The following is a 20,248-nucleotide window of genomic DNA, read 5'->3' as shown; positions in this document are numbered from 1 at the left end:
AAGTTTTCCAAAAGACACCTGAACAAGCTAAAATCCTTCTGGGAGAATGTCCTGTGGACAGATGAGACCAAATTAGAGCTTTTTGGTAAAGCTCATCATCTATATGTTTACAGAAAACAAATAGTGAAAACAAACAAAAAAAAAAGTGTAAGGGTGCCAATATTTTGGGCCACGAATGTATGCACGTCATGTTTTTTTTTCCGAGGTCAGATCAAAGATGACCGACTGGTGGGCATTTAGTTAAACGCATTCCCAAACATTTCTCGGGCATGAATGGTCCGATTTTGTTCAAACTTGGCAAAAGCATAGTGTATGATGGCATACACGTGCAACTGACTTTATTTTGCAATCTGATCAACAGTATTGAACATGTCCTCAACCATTCCTGGAACTTGCATTTACCAATCTTGTCCTTTTTTTATTCTTTCATACTTATACCATGAATCATATTTCATGAGAATTAAAAGAAATGATGATTACTCTTTTCAATTTCACCCCAACCACCTTTAAGTACAGTTTACAAAAACAGACCAGACAGCATTTTCAACTGAATGATTATTACCTTTTCTGGAAGTTAAATTCCAGATAAGCTAATGTCATCATGCACTATCCATCCGTCTGTCCGTCTATTTCGACTTCTCCGGCCATACCGCTGTACTGATCCGGCTGAAATTTGGTGAAAACACCTGACAAGAACAGCCGAGTTTAACTTTGTCAGCAGTCTGTTGTTAACTGGCACCTTATATGCGCTAATCCCAATTTCCCACTTAAGGGGTTATTTGCCAATTAACTCTGACACTGTGAAGTTCCAGTTCCCCAATGTCGACACAATGCTCATCAAAACCAGGGATTTATGAACAAAGAAATGGGGCCGTGAAGAAAGTGAGAAAGCACAACCACATTTTGGTGGAAAAATGAGAGATGCAAAACATTTTACTTCAACATCATCTTTTTCATTACAGTAATTACACATGCTTATTCTGACATACACTATGAAATAACTAAACCAAGCCCACTTATCCCTCAAGCCAGATCCATGACAATTTATAGTTTGTTTCAATAATGGAATGAACAACAAAGCTGCCAAGCACTGGAATAATTGTGGAGGTTGTTTTTATCCGACTTACCTAACCTTTTTTTTTTTTGCTTCCTTATAAAACAATATTACGGTTTTATGAGACTTGACCAGCTGTATAAGTAGCTGTGTGCAAACATTTCATTAACCTCATGTTCCCACCAGTATTCTGCTTCCAACAACATCCAATCTCTGCCAAACCGAAGGGTAGTTTGCGATTTGTGAGCTCCATTATCATGGCATAATGTTGCAGGATCCCTGTATGAAAAAGCCAAGAGGAGGCCCAAACAGACAAACAAACAAGCACAAATCAATGTGGATATGATACGGACAGTCGGCTACAACCACAGGTCTATTTTACAAACATTACACTGATTAAAAAAAATAATAATAACCGCACACAACTATGAACAAAAGAAATGCAAGATCAAATTTGATTCAGCAGCAATGCATTCTTCAGTACATTTATGGAAAACTGCAATACAAAACTTCAATACCACTCTGGGGAAGGTGGTGGGGAATTTGAGGCTCTCACAACCAACTCGTACACATTTCCGTAGCTGAGAACGTCCACTGCACAGGTTGTTACTTTCTGCCATGTTAAGAAGTATGTTTTGGATCATTATCTTGTTGGAAAATGAATCCTCTTCCAATTAAATGATTTCCACTTGGAACTGCAGGGTACTGCAGTATCTGATAGTACTTCTCTTCTATTAGTATCTCATGAATGTTAACAAGTTTTCCCACACCAAAAGCTGAGATACAAGAACAGACAGTCACAGAGCCTCCCTCGTGTTTAACAGTGGGTGGCAAACACCGTACGTCATAACGTTCTCCAGGTCTTTGGCATATGAACTGGCATCTCTTAAATCTAACTCGAACAGCACTCTTGGATGTTGCAATGTCAACCGATATGCCTCCACCAATATTATTACATCATCATAATACTTGTACAAAGTTTGATTTAAATCCTTTCAGCTGTTCTCAAGCATCAAATCTATACATGACATGACCTCTAAAATCTTACCTTTGACCTTTGATGTCAAAATATAATCAGTTCATCTTTGCATCATAATATATATACTTACCCCAAAATTGGTCAAAATCCCATCATTGGTTCACAAGTTAGTGCGGTAATGAAATATCTACCTCACAGAACCTCTGAACTTTGACCTCATAATCGAATCCATTTATCATTATACATACTTGTAACAAGTTTGACTAAGATCCCTTTAGCCATTCTAAAGTTATCATGGGATCGAAACCCTATCATGGATGGATGGATGCATGGACAGACGGCCAGAAAATTCCAAAACAATGCCTCTAGTGACTTCGTCAGTGGAGGCATAAAAAGTTCAGACTTCGATTAATCAGATAAGAGTACCCGATTGCATTGTTCAGTCACATAATCTTGGCATTTCCTTGCAAATTTCACTCTTTTCACTTATTCTGTGATCTCAGCAGTGGTATCTTTGCTGCAACTCTGCCATGGAGACCTGCTGCAATCAGCCTTCTGCGCACAGTACTGGACGAGATGTTAATGTCCATGGCTGCTCTCGTATTTGTCAGCTGCTGACTTGACTTGACTTTATTGCATAAGCTGAGCAACTTCAAGTGCCCAACAGGACCATCAGTAGGGGGAGGGGTTTTTCGGGGTCTTCCTGGCCTTTTCTTGTCTGTACCAAGCAAGGTTTTGTTTATTTTTCCAAGGATTACAAAGTGTACCTCACACCATTGGAGGACACTTTCAGCTTATTTGCTATTTTATTCATTGTGTGGACTTCTTCTTGCAGAGTTTAGATCTTCACATGATGTTCTTTTGAAAGTTGCTTCCTTGGTGCCATTCTCAACCCACTCAGACTTTCAAGTATGGGAACAAGCTGATGAAAACCAATTCCACATATTCATTAATTTGCAACTTTTATAGTGGTTTCTTGTATTTGGCATTAATGAAACTAATGTTGATTTCTTCAATAATTACCTCCACCACCCAAGGTGGATGGAGATTATGTTTTCATCAGTCTGTCTGTGAGCAGGATATTTCAAAATATTATGGATGTATTTGGATGAAATTTGTTGGATATGTTGGGTGTTTGACGAGGACGAATCAATTTGATTTTGGTGAAGATCCGGATACGAGAGTTTATTAATATCATAAGCGATTCCTCACCATTAAGAGATGGGGCAAAATAATGATAAATAGCATATTTCAAGTTGTGTACGAGTTATGACAAAACTTGGTGGAGGAGTTGGTTAGGTGAAAATAACAAGCCTATTACATTTTGGTTCAGGTCCGGATACAGATCATCAGTGGGATAAGAAACATAAACTGTTCAGTCTTGCAGATGTATGGGCTCAACCGAGTGCCATTCTAGTTTATCATAGTTTGCTGTAGAAAAATCCACAAACTGTTTCCCGCACATTTTCTTTGTAGCAAGTGGATATTATTACAAGCACATGATAATATAATACAGTTGTACAGCAAAAAATAAAATTTACAATTCCCTAATTTATTTTATACTAGCAAATACAATCTGTTGCTTTTCTGACGAGAATATTAAGGGGAGGGGAGAAAGGAGGGGAGGGAGGGAGAGAGAGGAGAGAGAGAAAGAGAGGAGGGAAAGAGAGGAGGGAGAAGGGAGAGAGAGAAGAGTGGGGGAGGGAGAGAAGGAAAAAGGAGGGAAAGAGGAGGGGTGAGGAAAGCTAGGAAGGAGCAAGGAAGGAGGAGGGAGCGAAGAGCAACACCTCACCAAACGTCACTATACACTCTTGGGGGGGGGGAGGGTGGAAGTGAGGAGGATGAGGGAGAGAAAAAGGGGGAAAATCAAGGGGGGGAAGGGGGTTTGGGAGGAGGTAAATGTGTTGGGAGGGGGTTCTGGAATTCAAAATTGCGTATGTTAAAACAGCATGTGGAGACCACCCGGAGATGTCCATGGCGGGTGGAGAGGGGAGGGGGTTTGGGAGCAGGTAAATGTGAAGGGAGGGGAGGGAAGGCAGAGTGATGGGAAGGGAAGGCGACGCGAGGGGAAGGGAATGGAAGGGCGATAAAACACGCCCAAACAGCAACATTTTCTTTTTAACCACCGGATTCAATATAAACATCACGCATACCTACCTGGCAAAGGCCTGCCTGCTGCATGCATGCTCGCACATGCAGCGACCTTTGCATCCCTCCGAATTTGATTCGTACATGTTACACTCTGAGGAAGCAGTTTTAAATTCAAAACTAAACTGTCAGTCCTTAACAGAGGGTGAGGGGTGGGGGTGAGGGGTGGGGGAGAGAGAGGGAAAGGGGTGGGGGAAGAAGGGTGGGAGAGGAAGAGGGGTGGGAGAGAGGGGGTGAGAGTGAGGGGCGAGGGGAGGGGGAAGAGGGGGGATTTTGGCAGACATGGTATCCAGTTTAACATCCATCCAAGAGATGGCACACACATCGATGAATCACCCTACCTGTGAAACACCGGGATGAGAGTTTATAGTTGTGTCGAGATTTAAACCCAGGCGAGACAACTTAGAATGAGCGTGTGTACCTCTCGACTATCCTGCCATGATGTGGTGATTCATTGTTTTGTCAGAACCGAAAACATTTTTTACTCATTGCAATCATCTAATTTAATTTGCCTTCCTAACTCCGGAGATGTACCCACGGAGAACCAAGCCGTGGTATTGCCGTGGAAGCTTGTTGAGATCGCAGCTTGAAGAGCGCTCCAATGAAACCGTTGAAGAAACTTTATAAATGAAACGTTTAATTTTTTTATATGCATCCATGTCAAAGTGACAGATCATATAATGACAGAAAATCGTACAAAAAAGGGGAAATGTCGAAATAAAATTGCACATTTTCAGCGAACGAGCCACCACCCAAGTGACTGCACGACAATGCGGGGCCAAAAGTAGGCGAGTAGGACCTGAACTTTGTTCAAGTCAATCGATACATTCAGTGACAGTGCGAATACTTGCCGTGTATGGCCATGGCTTGGAAATTAACAACCAAGCAGCTTGCATAGCACTCTCCAAGTGGCTAAAGCACTCAAGAAAGCACTCCAACAAAACAGTTGATAAGGAATGGCTGGCTTGCCAAGCCATAAGCTGTTAGTCATATAACAGCTGATTGGTCATTTTAGCACCTTGCACCCAGAAATGCTCAGAATATCAAGCAATGTCCGAATTGGACAAATGAACACTTATTTATTTATTTATTTTTAGCAGATTGAACTGCTGCTGAAGTGAATAAAGAAGTTTGAAATTCGACTGAGATGAAGAGATTCTCGAGGTTATGGCATGTGTGGAAATGAAATAAAGTCACGAATGCTGGTGTCTCCGACTGTTTATTAGCATTGTAATGCATCCAGCGATTCGTAGGTATGATGATCAGTCATTCGATAATACGAGTGAGAAAAGTGAAAGGGAAAAAAAACTATCATTAAAAAACCGTTGCGGCCTGTTCCAAATCATAATTGTTGAGGAGGCCAAAAAAAAAATGGTGAATCAAGACCTCAGCGCGGTGACCAAGGATGAGCCTTGATAAAGGATATAATTAAATAAGGCTGTTAATTATCTTCAAAAGGGGTGTTTTAATTAACCCAAACACCCATGTTTCACTCCTCCACTTCCTTGGAGTTCCATTAGTATGCATGCAAAGTTTCAGGCTCCGAGATTTCATGGTTTCGGAGGTATGGAGGAGACAAGCACTGACTGACTGACATACTATAACATTTGTTAATTAAGATAATTATAATTAAAGTTAACTGTGATATCAAATTGACTTTCACAGAAATTTGAATCATCTCCCAATATTGCACACTTCAAACTTCCCACAAATGTTTAATGGGTAAAAGCAACGCAAAAGTGAAAAAAAAACAACACCCAAATGTTTGAACAGTAATATATTGTTGTGGTTGACCAAATTCGCAAACCACCATTCAGGTCCCTTAGGTGAGATATCTCTGTAAGTATATGTGTAGTTAGGCCCAAACCCGCTGTCTAGAGGGAATAAATGTCATTCATGCGGGCTGCGACTCTTCAGGATAGCCGTTTTTCTTTTACTATCTTTATTTTGGACCAGCCGCCATTACTACCACCACCAACCACGTCTCAACAGCCATCACAACAACAACCACCAACCACAACGCCGCTTCACAACAACAACCACCAACCACAACGTCGCTTCACAACAACAACCACCAACCACAACGCCGCTTCACCACAACCGCCACGACCTTTACCGTCACAACTCGCCACCATCGCATCCACACCATCTCGCGCCACTTGTGGGCGCCGATGCTGGACTCGTGTGGGGCGCGCACCAAGCAGCGTGTTCAAAAACATCACGGACTTTCCACAGAAAACGGATCAAAAACGATTCACGCCCACTTTTGTTCCGTCCAATCGGTGAGCGAGGGGCGATTTGGCCCCGCCTCCAGGGCGTTGGAGGGCATGTCGCTATATGCAAATTCATGGATTAAAAAGCATTCACGCCCACTTTTCCTCGGGCCAATGGGGAGCCAGTTAGAGAGGTGAAGGGTCGGAGGCAGAGGGTCAAGGGTGAAAGAGCGAAGCCACGGGGCTTATATAAACGGCTGCGTTCGTCAGTAGAGTGGAGTGTGCGGAGTTCAAGAGAGTCGTCGGTGGAGCTGGAAAGAAGTGGTACTAGTCAGAGTGAAGGGGACGAAGCTGTGGAGAGGTGACGGCGGCGAAGGCGGACGAGGGGGTGCTCGCGTCGGTGCCGGGAGCTGCACAGGGAGAGGCCAGCAACGCGACCGAGGTGGAGGAGGAGACGCTCGCCGCGGGACCCGAGACAGGGTGATATCCTCCTTCCCCGGAGCATCAGCAACCCCCTCCTGTTTCCCCCCGCGCTGAGATAGTGCGACAAAGGGGGCCCCCTTCCCACCCCCTACCAGACACTGTCCGCGAGGCCCGCGGAGTTGAGGCACCACCGCCGCTCCGCGTCTCATCATCAGACGGGTACGCCCGACACGGTCTCGGCCCCAGGCCCGCCTACCCCCTTATCCTGGAAGGTGGTTCTCTTTTCTTTTGCTTTGGGAATATGTGTTGTCGGCGCCGTCTGTGAAGTAAAATTGTATAAGTGTTGCCGTGTGCCCGGTAGTCGGATAGATCTGCATTGTTGCATTTGCTTTTTGTGTAATATTGCATTGTCTTCTTCTTTTACATGTGCTTTTGGTGGAATTGTATATGTGTGCTTTCCGTTCATCGCGAAATAAATGTGCTTATTGTTGAACTGTTTTCCCGCTTCGCTTCGTCTTTTCCTCTATTGAATCTCCATCTTGCTTCACGTAAAGGGTTGGTCGTGGGCTAAAACGCCCGATAATTAATCGAACCGTCGAGGCCGATGAATAACACCGCTCGGTTATCCCGATAGTACGGAACGGGTCGCTTAAAGTGGCCCGTGTCCGAAGTCGACCTGCGGCGAGGTGCGATCGCCCGGTCTACCCTCCGTGTGGGTACTTAGGTAGTTCGAATTTGGCGAGCAACCCTATCCCACGCGGGGGCCGAATGGCACGATCGTGGTGAGACCGAAAGGTCCACCCGTGACTAGTTCCCAGCGTTAGTCCGAGAGGGTCACGACTGGATTGTCCGTCTGGTGGGCGACGTGCCACGATTCGAGTTACGTGGCCGTTCGCACGCCGGCGGGCGCGAATCCGCAACACTGGTGTCAGGTCGTGCGATACAAACTCATCGCCCTCCTCGCGGCACTGGTATCGGAGAACGGGAAAACGGGCTCTCCTGTCTCCAGCTAAATTCACGGGAATCGGTCCAGGGGTGAGAGGAGCGACCCCCGATTCCCTCCAAATTACGAGCGAGCTAAATTAACCCTTTAAGAGAAGCAAGATGGCGTCTCAAGGCGAGCGGGAGCCGGGGGTATTAGAAATGGATGTAGAATGTGTAGAATCCATGGCTCAGGATGAAATCCCCGTGCAGGAAATGTTGGTTGTACAGGAAAACGAACTCGCCCAACTGAACCCAGAGCCCGAAATGGGTGCGGCAGCGGCCGCGGTGTATGACACCTCCCCTCCCCCTCTCCACCAAAACCCTTCCCCAACCCCTGCCGAAACGGCTCACCCAAGCGCACCCGACATGGCCCAGCTATTCACCATGCTGGCACAAATGAATGCGGAAATGAAAGGCATGAACGAAAGGATGGATACAAACACAACTGAATTTAAAAACGAAATGAAAGGCATGAACAAACAAATAAACGAAAAGATGGATACGAATACACAGCAAACGAACAAGCAAATAAACGGAATGGAAGCAAACATGAAGGAGGAAACGAAAAAGCTGCGGGGTGAGACGCAGAACATGGGCCGATGCCTGCAGGCGGGCATGAAGGCCGTGACCAGGGAGATAAAAATGGCGACTCCACGTGTGGGAGCGAACGAGCTGGAAGGGGGTGCAACGGCTGACAGGCCCGCGGTGGAGGCGGGTGAAAAAATAATTCGGGGGGCGTGTTGGGCGAGGGTCGTGACAGAAGAAGCGACGGTGACCGAAGGGAAAAATTAAATGGGGAGACCAAAACGTGCGAGACGAGACACGAGGTGACGACAACGGAAATAATAGTTGAGACAAGGGAGGTAAAGGGTGAAGAGGTGACTGAGTGGGCAGAGACACGGGAGATGGGAATGATAGAGGGAAGACTGCACGATGAAGACGGGGTAAGTGACGCACACACACACGCGGAGGTAGTGGAGGATAATGGGGGTGAGCTCGCGGAGCGTGTAGGGACCCGGTGCGAGCAGCGGGATGGCCTCCTCCAGGAACGAGGGTAGGGAGTATGCCCCCTTGAGGCGAGTCACGACCAGGTGAGTTCGGTCGTGCTTTGCGAGGTTGAGAGGAGGAGTGCTGCGAACGGGTGCACGGAGAGCTTGGGGGGTATAGAGGCCCCGGAGACCCTTGTGGGGACACAAATCCCCAGTGTAGTTGTCCCTGTGTGTGTGGTGCAAGGTGTGAGTGCGTCCCCGTGTGTAGAAGCGACCCCGTGTGTGAGTGGTGTGGTGGTGATGGTGCCGGAGTACGTGCTTCCCAGCACGCCGTGTGTGGATGAGGCACCGTGTGTGGAAGAGGCCGTGTGTGTGTGGATGAAACGGCCTGTGTGAGTGAGGAACCGCGGATGAGTGCCCCCGCGTGTGTGAGTGAGGAACGGTGTGTGGATGAGACACCGCGGTTGAGTGCCCCCGCGCGAGTGAATGGAGCACCACGTGTGAGTGGTATGGTTTATGCAAGGGAGACCGTGTGTGTGAGAGAGCGGTATGTGAGGGAGATGTCGGTTGGCATGCGGGAGCACGCAGCCGCGTCTCCCGGTGTGAATGTAATGGAATGGAGTGTGAGCGTCGTAACACGCGGGAGTGCGTGTGTGGAATGGAGGCGACGACATGTGAGGAAAGAAAGCCGAGTAGCGGCTGTAGTTGTTTCGGGGACCGTGCCGGGCTCACCCAGCAGTGAGCACGCGGTCCGTGCTGTGCAACGCACGAGGCCCCCACGTGCTCGCTTGCGAGAGTGAAGTCCCGGTCCGGAAACGCACGCGGTGGATTTGCCGATCCCGCGGACGGACAAAGTTTAGGCAGGATTTCGGATTTGGACCGGACGGGTTCTCCACGCGATCGTGTGTGTTAAGCTCCAACGGGCAAAGCACATGTGTTCGCGTGGGGAACCCCTCGAGACGTGGGGCTTGTGTTTTTTTTTTATGCGCACGGTGAAGCCATGGCTGCACGTGGGGTTGGAATCCGGCAGGAGGAGTATCCCTGCCGGATGGTACCGGCCAAGGAGGGACGAGGAACACGTGCAGCTGCATGACGTCACGGGCAGGTGCAAAGTGCGCAAGCTGTGAGTTGCCGCGCTGGTGATGCGCATGTAAAAAAAAAAAAAAAAAAAAAAAAAAAAAAAAAAAAGCAAGCCTCACTTTCGGGTGCACAGGATTCCTGGGCAAGGGGTGGAAGACCCCCTTTCCTAGGGCACAGGATGGAAACTAGTTAGGGGGAAGGGTTAGCTGAGTTAGACCGACTTCATGGGGCAGGGGTAAGCCCTCATGGAGTCCGTGGAATGGATTAGTTAGAGGGATTTAGTGAGCTTTAGGTTGGGAAATAAAATGATTTATTTGGAGACAGTGACAGACAGTGAATGTGTAGTGGGGACGTAGTTTAGCTACGTAGTGTTAAAAGGAACGTGCTACTAGTTTAAGGGACGACGTGGGAGCACGAGTTAGTTAGGGGAGGTAGTTAGAAGGATGGCAGAGTTCAGCGGTGAGTGTGTTGAAGAGTTGGTGAGTGAAGTGGAAGCGTGTGCTTGTTGAGTGAGTGAGGCCAGCGGGTCTGTGTGTGTGGAGTGAATGGGGAATGCATGGTGCGATGAGTGATTGGGGGGAGGAGTGACTCCCGCCCAGGGGACCCCGGGGTCAGTGTAGAGTGAGTTAGGGGGTTAGTTAAATTACAAAATGGAGGTCGTTTTGTTGTTGGTGGGAAAGTAGGCTCGAGACCCATTTGGAGGGGTGCAGGAGCCCTGTTGACGGGCTGGGAGCGTGGCTGCGAAAGGTGAGTATCGCTGAGTGGGTACCCCGGGCACCAGGCTAGTCGGCCGCGGTAGGTCAAGGGCCCATGGGGGGCCGGGATAGCGTAGTGGGCACGGGTGCGCCTGCTTGGTGCGGGGGCCCGGGGCGCCATTAGCCGCGTGGGCAGTGTTGTGGGCACAGGTGACCCTCGGAAAGGGGCCTGGGAAGCCAGCCTGCCACGTGTGCATTTCAGGGGAGGTGCCATGGGGGGAACTCCCCGGTGTTAGGGAGCTGGTAGGCTCGGAGGCAGTGTAGTGCCCGGGGGTGCCATAGCGGGAGATTCGGTAGAGGGTCGTGCCTGCCAAAGGGAGCCACGTGTCCCAGCCATGAGACCGTGTGAGGGCACGGAGAGAAAATTGGGGGGCGAGGCTCGAAATTGTGAGGACACCAACACAGGCGACGGGAATCTGGGTTTATAGAACCAATAGTTTAAGCGAGAGGGCTTGTTGAAAGCCCCGGGGTAGTTTAACGGTTAAATGGATAGGGTAGATTAGGAAGTGTACCCCTCCGCACCATCCATCCCCTCGCTCTCGTTGTGGGCCGCTGGACCCACTTTGGGTTAGATCGCTGAACTCTGGGGAGGCCATTCTGAGGCTTGAGTTGGGCCTCGACACAGGACGCTAGCTCTCCCTTGTTCCCCTCCGGGAAGGGAACGTAGGGGTTGGGAGTAGGCTAGGTGACAGTATAGGTTAGCCGAACAAGGACAGTACAGGGGGTTAGGGGACGATTTATAGTGGGGAAGTAAAAATAAAAACAACAAAAAAATAAGTTGGGGCTAAATTGGGGTTTGACAAATTAAGGGAGTGGGTATGTACAGTGACAGGCAAAGGCGATAGGTTGGGAGGGAGACAGGTAGGTAGGTCCGAGCCCGCCTTCCAAGTGGCCAGCACCACCGCACTCCCTCCACCAACCTCCACGGAACGGCAAAGGCTGGCCAACTTCATCGGCAGCTGTTGTTTTGCTGCGAGGCCTGTGCCGGCTGGATCGTCTGCAGCTGCTGTGCTGCAAGGCCTGTGCCGGCCCACTTCATCTGCCGGCTGGCTGTTTTTCGTCAAGGCCTGTGCCGGCCAGTTCATCTGCCGGCTGTGTTTGCCTGCAGCGGCCTTCTTCTGCGGGCTGTGTTTGCCTGCTGCCTTTGCCATGCCATGCCCACTGCCCACGTTCACCAGCCCCGTTCAATTTTGCTTTGCCCCCCCCCCCCTGTTCATTTGCATGTGCGCCAGGATCAAGGCAACAGTTTGCAAGCTGCGAGAACTGCCCTGTTGGCAGCTACAACACGGGCCTGCAGTGGCGGCCCGTGCACCGTGTTTGTGTCCATCCATCTATTCGTTGTGTTCATTGCGTGTGCCACTTGAGCTGGCACGGAGACTACGTTTGTGCAGCCCATGCACCGCTGTGGTTCACTGCGTTCAGTTCAAAAGGGAAGGCCTTGGACTGCGTGTGAGCAGCCGGCCACGTTCCCTGTCACCTGCATTATTTGAGCCAGAGACTGCATGCGGGCAGCCTGTCTCCCTGCTAACTGCTTTCTTTTTGCAGAGTTCATTGATCCTGGGCCATGGTTTAGTGTAAAATTTGTAAGTTAAGGTTAAGATGTACTGTACATATGAGTGCGCCCCCGGCATGTTTGTCTTAGCGCCGGCAATTTTATTTAAGTCGTCCGTGTGAGTGAGTTTGTTTAGGTAGTTACTCAGCCCTCAGGTTATTTATTTTGGGGACACGAATACCATGAATGTCGCACTCAGGGATCCGTAGGTAAAATGTACTAGGGGAAAACTACACATGATGGCACACGAGAATTTGACGACTCGGGACGAGTCTGTAAAAAGGGGAGGGGGTAGTGTTGTGGTTGACCAAATTCGCAAACCACCATTCAGGTCCCTTAGGTGAGATATCTCTGTAAGTATATGTGTAGTTAGGCCCAAACCCGTTGTCTAGAGGGAATAAATGTCATTCATGCGGGCTGCGACTCTTCAGGATAGCCGTTTTTCTTTTACTATCTTTATTTTGGACCAGCCGCCATTACTACCACCACCAACCACGTCTCAACAGCCATCACAACAACAACCACCAACCACAACTCCGCTTCACAACAACAACCACCAACCACAACGTCGCTTCACAACAACAACCACCAACCACAACGCCGCTTCACCACAACCGCCACGACCTTTACCGTCACAACTCGCCACCATCGCATCCACACCATCTCGCGCCACTTGTGGGCGCCGATGCTGGACTCGTGCGGGGCGCGCACCGAGCAGCGTGTTCAAAAACATCACGGACTTTCCACAGAAAACGGATCAAAAACGACTCACGCCCACTTTTGTTCCATCCAATCGGTGAGCGAGGGGCTATTTGGCCCCGCCTCCAGGGCGTTGGAGGGCGGTCGCTATATGCAAATTCATGGATTAAAAAGCATTCACGCCCACTTTTCCTCGGGCCAATGGGGAGCCAGTTAGAGAGGTGAAGGGTCAGAGGCAGAGGGTCAAGGGTGAAAGAGCGAAGCCACGGGGCTTATATAAACGGCTGCGTTCGTCAGTAGATTGGAGTGTGCGGAGTTCAAGAGAGTCGTCGGTGGAGCTGGAAAGAAGTGGTACTAGTCAGAGTGAAGAGGACGAAGCTGTGGAGAGGTGACGGCGGCGAAGGCGGACGAGGGGGTTCTCGCGTCCGTGCCGGGAGCTGCACAGGGAGAGGCCAGCAACGCGACCGAGGTGGAGGAGGAGACGCTCGCCGCGGGACCCGAGACACGGTGATATCCTCCTTCCCCCGAGCATCAGCAACCCCCTCCTGTTTCCCCCCGTGCTGAGATAGTGCGACAAAGGGGGCCCCCTTCCCACCCCCTACCAGACACTGTCCGCGAGGCCCGCGAAGTTGAGGAACCACCGCCGCTCCGCGTCTCATCATCAGACGGGTAGGCCCGACACGGTCTCGGCCCCAGGCCCGCCTACCCCCCTCATCCTGGAGGGTGGTTCTCTTTTCTTTTGCTTTGGGAATATTTGTTGTCGGCGCCGTCTGTGAAGTAAAATTGTATAAGTGTTGCCGTGTGCCCGGTAGTCGCTTAGATCTGCATTGTTGCATTTGCTTTTTGTGTAATATTGCATTGTCTTCTTCTTTTACATGTGCTTTTGGTGGAATTGTATATGTGTGCTTTCCGTTCATCGCGAAATAAATGTGCTTCTTGTTGAACTGTTTTCCCGCTTCACTTCGTCTTTTCATCTATTGAATATCCATCTTGCTTCACGTAAAGGGTTGGTCGTGGGCTAAAACGCCCGATAATTAATCGAACCGTCGAGGCCGACGAATAACACCGCTCGGTTATCCCGATATTACGGAACGGGTTGCTTAAAGTGGCCCGTGTCCGAAGTCGACCTGCGGCGAGGTGCGATCGCCCGGTCTACCCTCCGTGTGGGTACTTAGGTAGGTCGAATTTGGCGAGCAACCCTATCCCACACGGGGGCCGATTGGCACGATCGCGGTGAGACCGAAAGGTCCACCCGTGACTAGTTCCCGGCGTTAGTCCGAGAGGGTCACGACTGGATTGTCCGTCCGGTGGGCGACGTGCCGCGATTCGAGTTACGTGGCCGTTCGCACGCCGGCGGGCGCGAATCCGCAACAATATGTATTACTGTTCAAAAGCAATTGCAGACCAGAGCACTGGCATGGTTAGCCAGGGGTTCTGCGTTCAGTCTGAGTGCTAAGAGGCTCTCTGCTTAGATTATTATTATTATTTATGGTTGGATATGAAAATTAGTTCATGACCTCAGCGAACTGTACTTCCGCTTCCGGGGCGGAAGAGTTCGATAGGGTATATATAGTCTTGAAGTTAGTATTTTACATGTGACATCAATTAATTGTAAAACGGTGTAGAAACGTGCGTTTTAAGTGCTATTTAAATTTCGAACTACTTATGGCGGTCGCTGTGCTGAATGAAGGTTACTTGTGAGAGAGATTTACTTATGGCTATGAGGTTTTTATAATAATTAAATTATGTTTGCAACTTTTCAGCCTTATTATTTGGTCATTATTTGAGTTATACAGTCTATGAAAGTGCTAATTAGTGTACCTAATCCTGGTAAGTGTTTCTCCTTCTACTTCTACTAAAAATTTGAACAGGTGCCCCTATCAAATAATGTCATTCACAACCGAATCAGTGATTTAAGTGAAGATATTTTGGACCAAGTCATCTCAGATGTCAGAGCTAGTCCTTTTAAAATCTCTATTGAGTTAGATGAGTCAACCGATATCTCCAGTTGTACTCAACTCATCACATTAGTGAGGTATGTCAATGATGGTGCTGTGAAGGAAGATTTTATAAAGATTTTTACCTGTTTTGTAAAGATCGGCAAAAAAACACAACTGCAAAGGATGGGATACAGCTGGTGAAAGACTTCTTTGCCAACCATGATTTAGATATCAAAGTCATTGGTTCTGTGTGCACTGACTGGGCACCTGCAATGCTTGGAAATAAATCTGGATTTTCTGTATTGATGAAAAGGAGATTTCAGACTTGCAAGTTACCCATTGTTTTCTTCATCGGCATGCTTTGGGATCAAAAACATTGCCTCCAAATTTGAAGAAAGCCCTTGATACTTGTGTGAAAATCAAACGGATCAGGGGGAGAGCTTTGAACCATCGCATCTTCAAATTATTTTGTGAGGATGTGGGTTGTGAGCATTCAGTTTTGCTTTTCCACACAGAAGTCCGTTGGTTGTCACGAGGACAAGCTTTAACCCGCTTCTTTGAACTGCGGGAAGAAATCAAAGTTTTTCTGGAGGAGCGTGAATGTGATCTGGTTGGGGCATTGGAATCACAGGAATTCGCCCAAATGCTGGCTTACTTAGCTGACATTTTCACTCGTATGAATGACCTGAGTACTTCTCTTCAAGGAAAAGGGATAAACATATTGACGGCTTGTGAAAAGTTGAATTCCTTCAAAGAAAAGTTACATCTTTGGCGTTGAAGGATGGAAAGAGGCAGTCTCTCAAATTTTCCTTCACGAGAAGAGATGGTTGATAATGCTGGATCCATAACTCCTACTGTGCGTGAAGAAATTGTGGCTCATTTGGAAATGCTGTCAGAATCGTTTGATGGATATTTTGCTGCTGGAGACCTGAAGATTTCAGAAGAATGAATCATGAATGCATATTCCTATAATGTGGAGAAAATGTCAGATGATGAAGAGCTAAAGGAAGATCTTATTGATTTGCGGACAAATCAAACTCTTGAAATGCAATTTGAAAGCAAGATTTTGGAGGAGTTTTGGTGTGCAGCACTGGATATGTTCCCACGACTTGGTGGAAAAGCACTCTGTGTCATCATTCCATTTGCAACAACATACTTGTGTGAATGTGGATTCAGTTCTCTTTTGTCAATCAAGACAAAATCTAGGAATCGCCTGAATCCACGGGCAGACCTACGGATCGCAGTCGGCAAGAAAGTTCCACGTTTTGACAAAATCGTGAACAAGAAGCAGGAGCAAAGAAGTCATTGAATTTTATGTTCACAATTGGGGTCGATTTTACTGTTTACAATTTTTTCCAAATAAATTAGAATCCAATTGCTCAATTTATAATTGCATTATATGCACCGAGTTAAAAGCTTATTTTTTAAGTTCAATTTGTTCACCCGCAGTATTGTAGGTGGTTCAAAAATTATAAACAAGTGAAATCCTTCAATACAGCACGTGTGGTGAAGAAAATGAGTGCACTAATGTTAAAATATGCAATTTATGCTTTTTCAGTTGAAAAACAATTAAAAAGCGTACTTAATATTTGAAATGTAAAAATCTTGTTATTATTGTGATCAGCACCTTTCTATATAACACAAGGAACTAGAGGGGGAGCACTCGGTAGAGTGCAAAACCTCCGCCGCCAATACTGCTGGGTCACTTAAGTGAACCTGATATCCTATTCATTGTAGGTCAAAACGGATCAGACTCTACTGAACCACGATTGAATAAACTAAACTAGATCGACGCGCATGTAGAAATGCCAAAAAGATAAAATCGAAATTTTTTTGAAAAAAAAAGTTGCAAAATTTTTTTTTTCTCTAACATTTTTTGGGGGGTTGGAAATCACTTAAAACATGTAGAAATGCAAAAAAAATTCAAATATTTTTCAAATAAAATCGAAATTTTTTTGAAAAAAAAAGTTGCAAAAATTTTTTTTTTCCTCTAACATTTTTTGGGGGGGTTGGAAATCACTTAAAACATGTAGAAATGCAAAAAAAAAAATTCGAATATTTTTCAAATAAAATCGAAATTTTTTTGAAAAAAAAGCTGCAAATTTTTTTTTCCTCGAACAAATTTATTTATTTTTGGTTGGAAATCACTTAAAACATGTAGAAATGCAAAAAAAAAATTCTCTTTTTTTGGGGGGGTAACAATTTTTTGTGGGGGGGTGGAAATCACTTAAAACATGCAGAAATGCAAAAACAAATTCTCGAACTTTTTTTGGGGGGGGGGGAACAAGTCCAAAATGTAATGGCATGATCCTTGGAACATACTTAATCCCCCCACCAAGTTTCGTCGAAATCCGTCCAGGAGTTTTTCCGTAATACTGTTCACAAACAAACAAGCAAACAATCAGACAGGGGTGAAAACAGTAACCTCTGTCAATCTTCGATGGCGGAGGTTAATGAAATCGTTCGATACAGCGTGGCACGTGGCCGCAAAAGAATGATAACATAAGAAGAACTTAGCTTTCAGTGTTCGGCGCGAAATGCGATGGTGGGCGGAAATGACGTCTTTCGTTCGTTTGTACATGAGAGGGGAGCGTTTCTTGGTTTTTTTCCGTCAAGCAATAAATTCAATGGTTTTCACACACATATATATATATATATATATATATATATATATATATATATATATATATATATATATATATATAAATATATAAATATATATACATATACATGTATATATATATATACATATACATGTATATATATATATATACATATACATGTATATATATATATATACATATACATGTATATATATATATATATATACATATACATGTATATATATATATACATATACATGTATATATATATATATATACATATACATATATACATATACATGTATATATATATATATATACATATACATGTATATATATATATATACATATACATGTATATATATATATATATACATATATATATATATATATACATATACATGTATATATATATATATATACATATACATATACATATACATATATACATATATATACATGTATATATATATATATATACATATACATGTATATATATATATACATATACATATACATGTATATATATATACATATATATATATATATATATATATATATATATAACACATTAGTTTCACAAATTTCCATTGAAATACTCGGGTATTTCCGTCAATTGTCGCCATTTCCGTCTAGGTTACGCACTGCCACCTACCGGACGACAGTCATTGGCTGTCTTGAGGCACGTGGGGGGGGGGGGACACCGGAGAAGTGGTAGACACTGGGGACATTTCAAACTCGGTGCAATTGTATGCAGCGCACGCGCTGTAATTAGACTTCTTCATCTTCAAATGTGATATTACTTTTGTAGGGGGATGTGAACATTAATCAAACATTTTTCCTCGGGGTGTGCCGTGTGAGGCATAGAAAAGGTTGGGAACCACTGGCTTAAAGGGTTCACAAATTGGCAGATGCAGTTTAGAATTCGTGGGCGGAGTCAGGTGAACTGTCCAACCAATCAGTGGAACTGGGACGGACGCACGCATGCATGCATGCACGGACGGACGGACGGACACACGCATGCACGGACGGACACACGCACGGCTCCTTCTATAGTACAAGTATTCCCTGTGTGAGCGGCGTGAAGGGTCATGTTATTTATCCTCTCTGGGGTATATAGATACTTCATTGTACGGATGAGGTGATGCCTCCTTCAGCCATCGCACCGTTTATCGAATCACCCTGAACACACATACAGCATACTATACCAGGGAAGAGCGAAGACCTCGGATGAAAACCACGATCCGGATTGAAGAGCGCCGCGCCTTCACCGCTCTCCTTCCCCAAGTTGCCCAAAGCTTGTTGGGAAGAATTTTCAGCACCTGAAACAAGCGTCGGAGTCTCCACACCGAACACCTGTTCTCTGGACGTCATCTCAGCTTTCCACCAGGCGTTTGCCAAATTTCTCCTCAGATCCACACCGAGCGGCCCAAAAGTGTATCCACCTGGCCCGAAGTGGGACAGCGGCGCAGCGCTCACCACCTTCGGCGGGTACACAAAGTGCCGAGCTCGACATAAAGCCCAAAACGTCGGCGGGTCCATCTCTGCCGCGGCCGAAGCGCCGAACGAAGCCCAAGTCGGTACAAGTCGCGGCGGCATCCCACCGGAGTGACGTGCGTCATACAGATGACGTAACCACCGCATGGGATCCGCAGCTCACTTCCGGGACAGACTGCAGAGACGATCTCGCTAATGACGCGCTCTTTGCTCGGACACACTGGAGGGCTCTCACGGGTCATTTCACCAAACGCACGAACTTTGACATTTCAATATTATTTCCTCCCTTAAAACCAACGGCGGTGCTTTACTTTACTCCCCCCGGACTCGTTCCCTTTGAAAATAATATCCCACTTCGTCGCCTGTGTGGAACGTAAACCCACACGGGATATAATGTTCAAGCACGAGGTCCCCCACGTGGGTTACAGTCCAAGACTCCGATAAAACGGAAACCGCTCTTCAACGGAAATATCGATTTCGTCGCTCATTATGAAACAGTGAAAAGCGATAAAACACACAAAAAAAATGATAACAATAAATAGATCTCTCAACAGCCCAAGTGACATCATTGATCGGTCGAAAGTGTCAGATTGAAAAGAGAAGAAAAAAAAAACATACAAACGGTTCATGACGCGAACTATACCGACATGGTCACATAGCAAATTTTTATAATAATGAACGTCCCAATGTATTAAATCACCATGAATATTATTTTTTTTTAAATAATAATTGCAGTCAACCTTTCACTTTCCTCGTCATTAATTGTCTGCTTGATTAGAATTGACCTTGTTTAGATCGTTTTTTTTTTGTTGTTTTTTTTCCGTTTTACACACCGTCCGTCATATATGATATTTGCCGTCAGCGCTGCATATTTGATAAGATGCTTTTCCCACGATTCCATAGATAATGTTTGAATTCGGTTTGTAAATTTTAACAACTATTCATTTGAGGTTTTAGGCATTTAACCTGGATATTTCACTGGATTTAATCACATGCCGTATCATGGCGCCTTTGGAATGGGATGGCGCAACAGAAAACAACAAAAACAAATTAGGAGGAGGAAGAAGAAGATTCTTTACCGAAGAAGAAGAAGATTTTTTTGCCGAAGAAGAAGAATCTGAGCAGCAGAAGAAGAATCTGAACCTAAGAAGAAGAATCTGAGCAGAAGAAGAATCTGAGCCAAAGAAGAAGAAGAGTAAATACTGAACCAGGACGAGCGTTCGAGCAAAACGGTTAAAATAAATAAGGAAATAATAAATAAATAAACAAACATATAGAAGTCAGTGAGAAATCGTCGGTACAATTTAGAAATAACGATAAATACCATGTAAT

At 46.0% G+C, this 20,248-nt stretch overlaps 2 protein-coding genes across 4 annotated transcripts in view; one reads left to right on the top strand and one right to left on the bottom strand.

Annotated features, from left to right (window-relative positions):
- POLG2 (DNA polymerase gamma 2, accessory subunit) overlaps positions 1 to 19,380 on the bottom strand; it is a 58,099-nt gene extending 38,719 nt beyond the window's left edge. Inside the window, exons 1-2 of one of the 3 annotated variants that reach the window (XM_085857402.1) lie at positions 18,616 to 19,380; positions 1,225 to 1,333 (exon numbers count right to left, since the gene is read on the bottom strand). In XM_085857402.1, the coding sequence (XP_085713528.1) occupies positions 1,225 to 1,333; positions 18,616 to 19,063 (557 nt within the window). In that variant the 5' untranslated portion in view covers positions 19,064 to 19,380. The remainder of the gene's footprint in view (positions 1 to 1,224; positions 1,334 to 18,615) is intronic. The other 2 variants (XM_085857401.1, XM_085857403.1) reach the window with 2 other exon arrangements.
- A 672-nt stretch (positions 19,381 to 20,052) lies between these two features.
- DAGLB (diacylglycerol lipase beta) overlaps positions 20,053 to 20,248 on the top strand; it is a 68,389-nt gene continuing 68,193 nt past the window's right edge. The window contains exon 1 of the mRNA XM_085857399.1: positions 20,053 to 20,248. This exon is cut by the window's right edge and continues 249 nt beyond it. The gene's annotated coding sequence lies outside the window, so the exon portion shown is untranslated.

The sequence above is a fragment of the Eptatretus burgeri genome, chromosome 15 (genome assembly GCF_056783735.1).
Source record: "Eptatretus burgeri isolate ZD-2024b chromosome 15, Ebu_testis_v1, whole genome shotgun sequence".
In the NCBI taxonomy this organism is placed as follows: Eukaryota; Metazoa; Chordata; class Myxini; order Myxiniformes; family Myxinidae; genus Eptatretus; species Eptatretus burgeri.
Note: the sequence above shows the minus strand (reverse complement) of the source record. Positions and strands in the feature narration are given on the sequence as shown.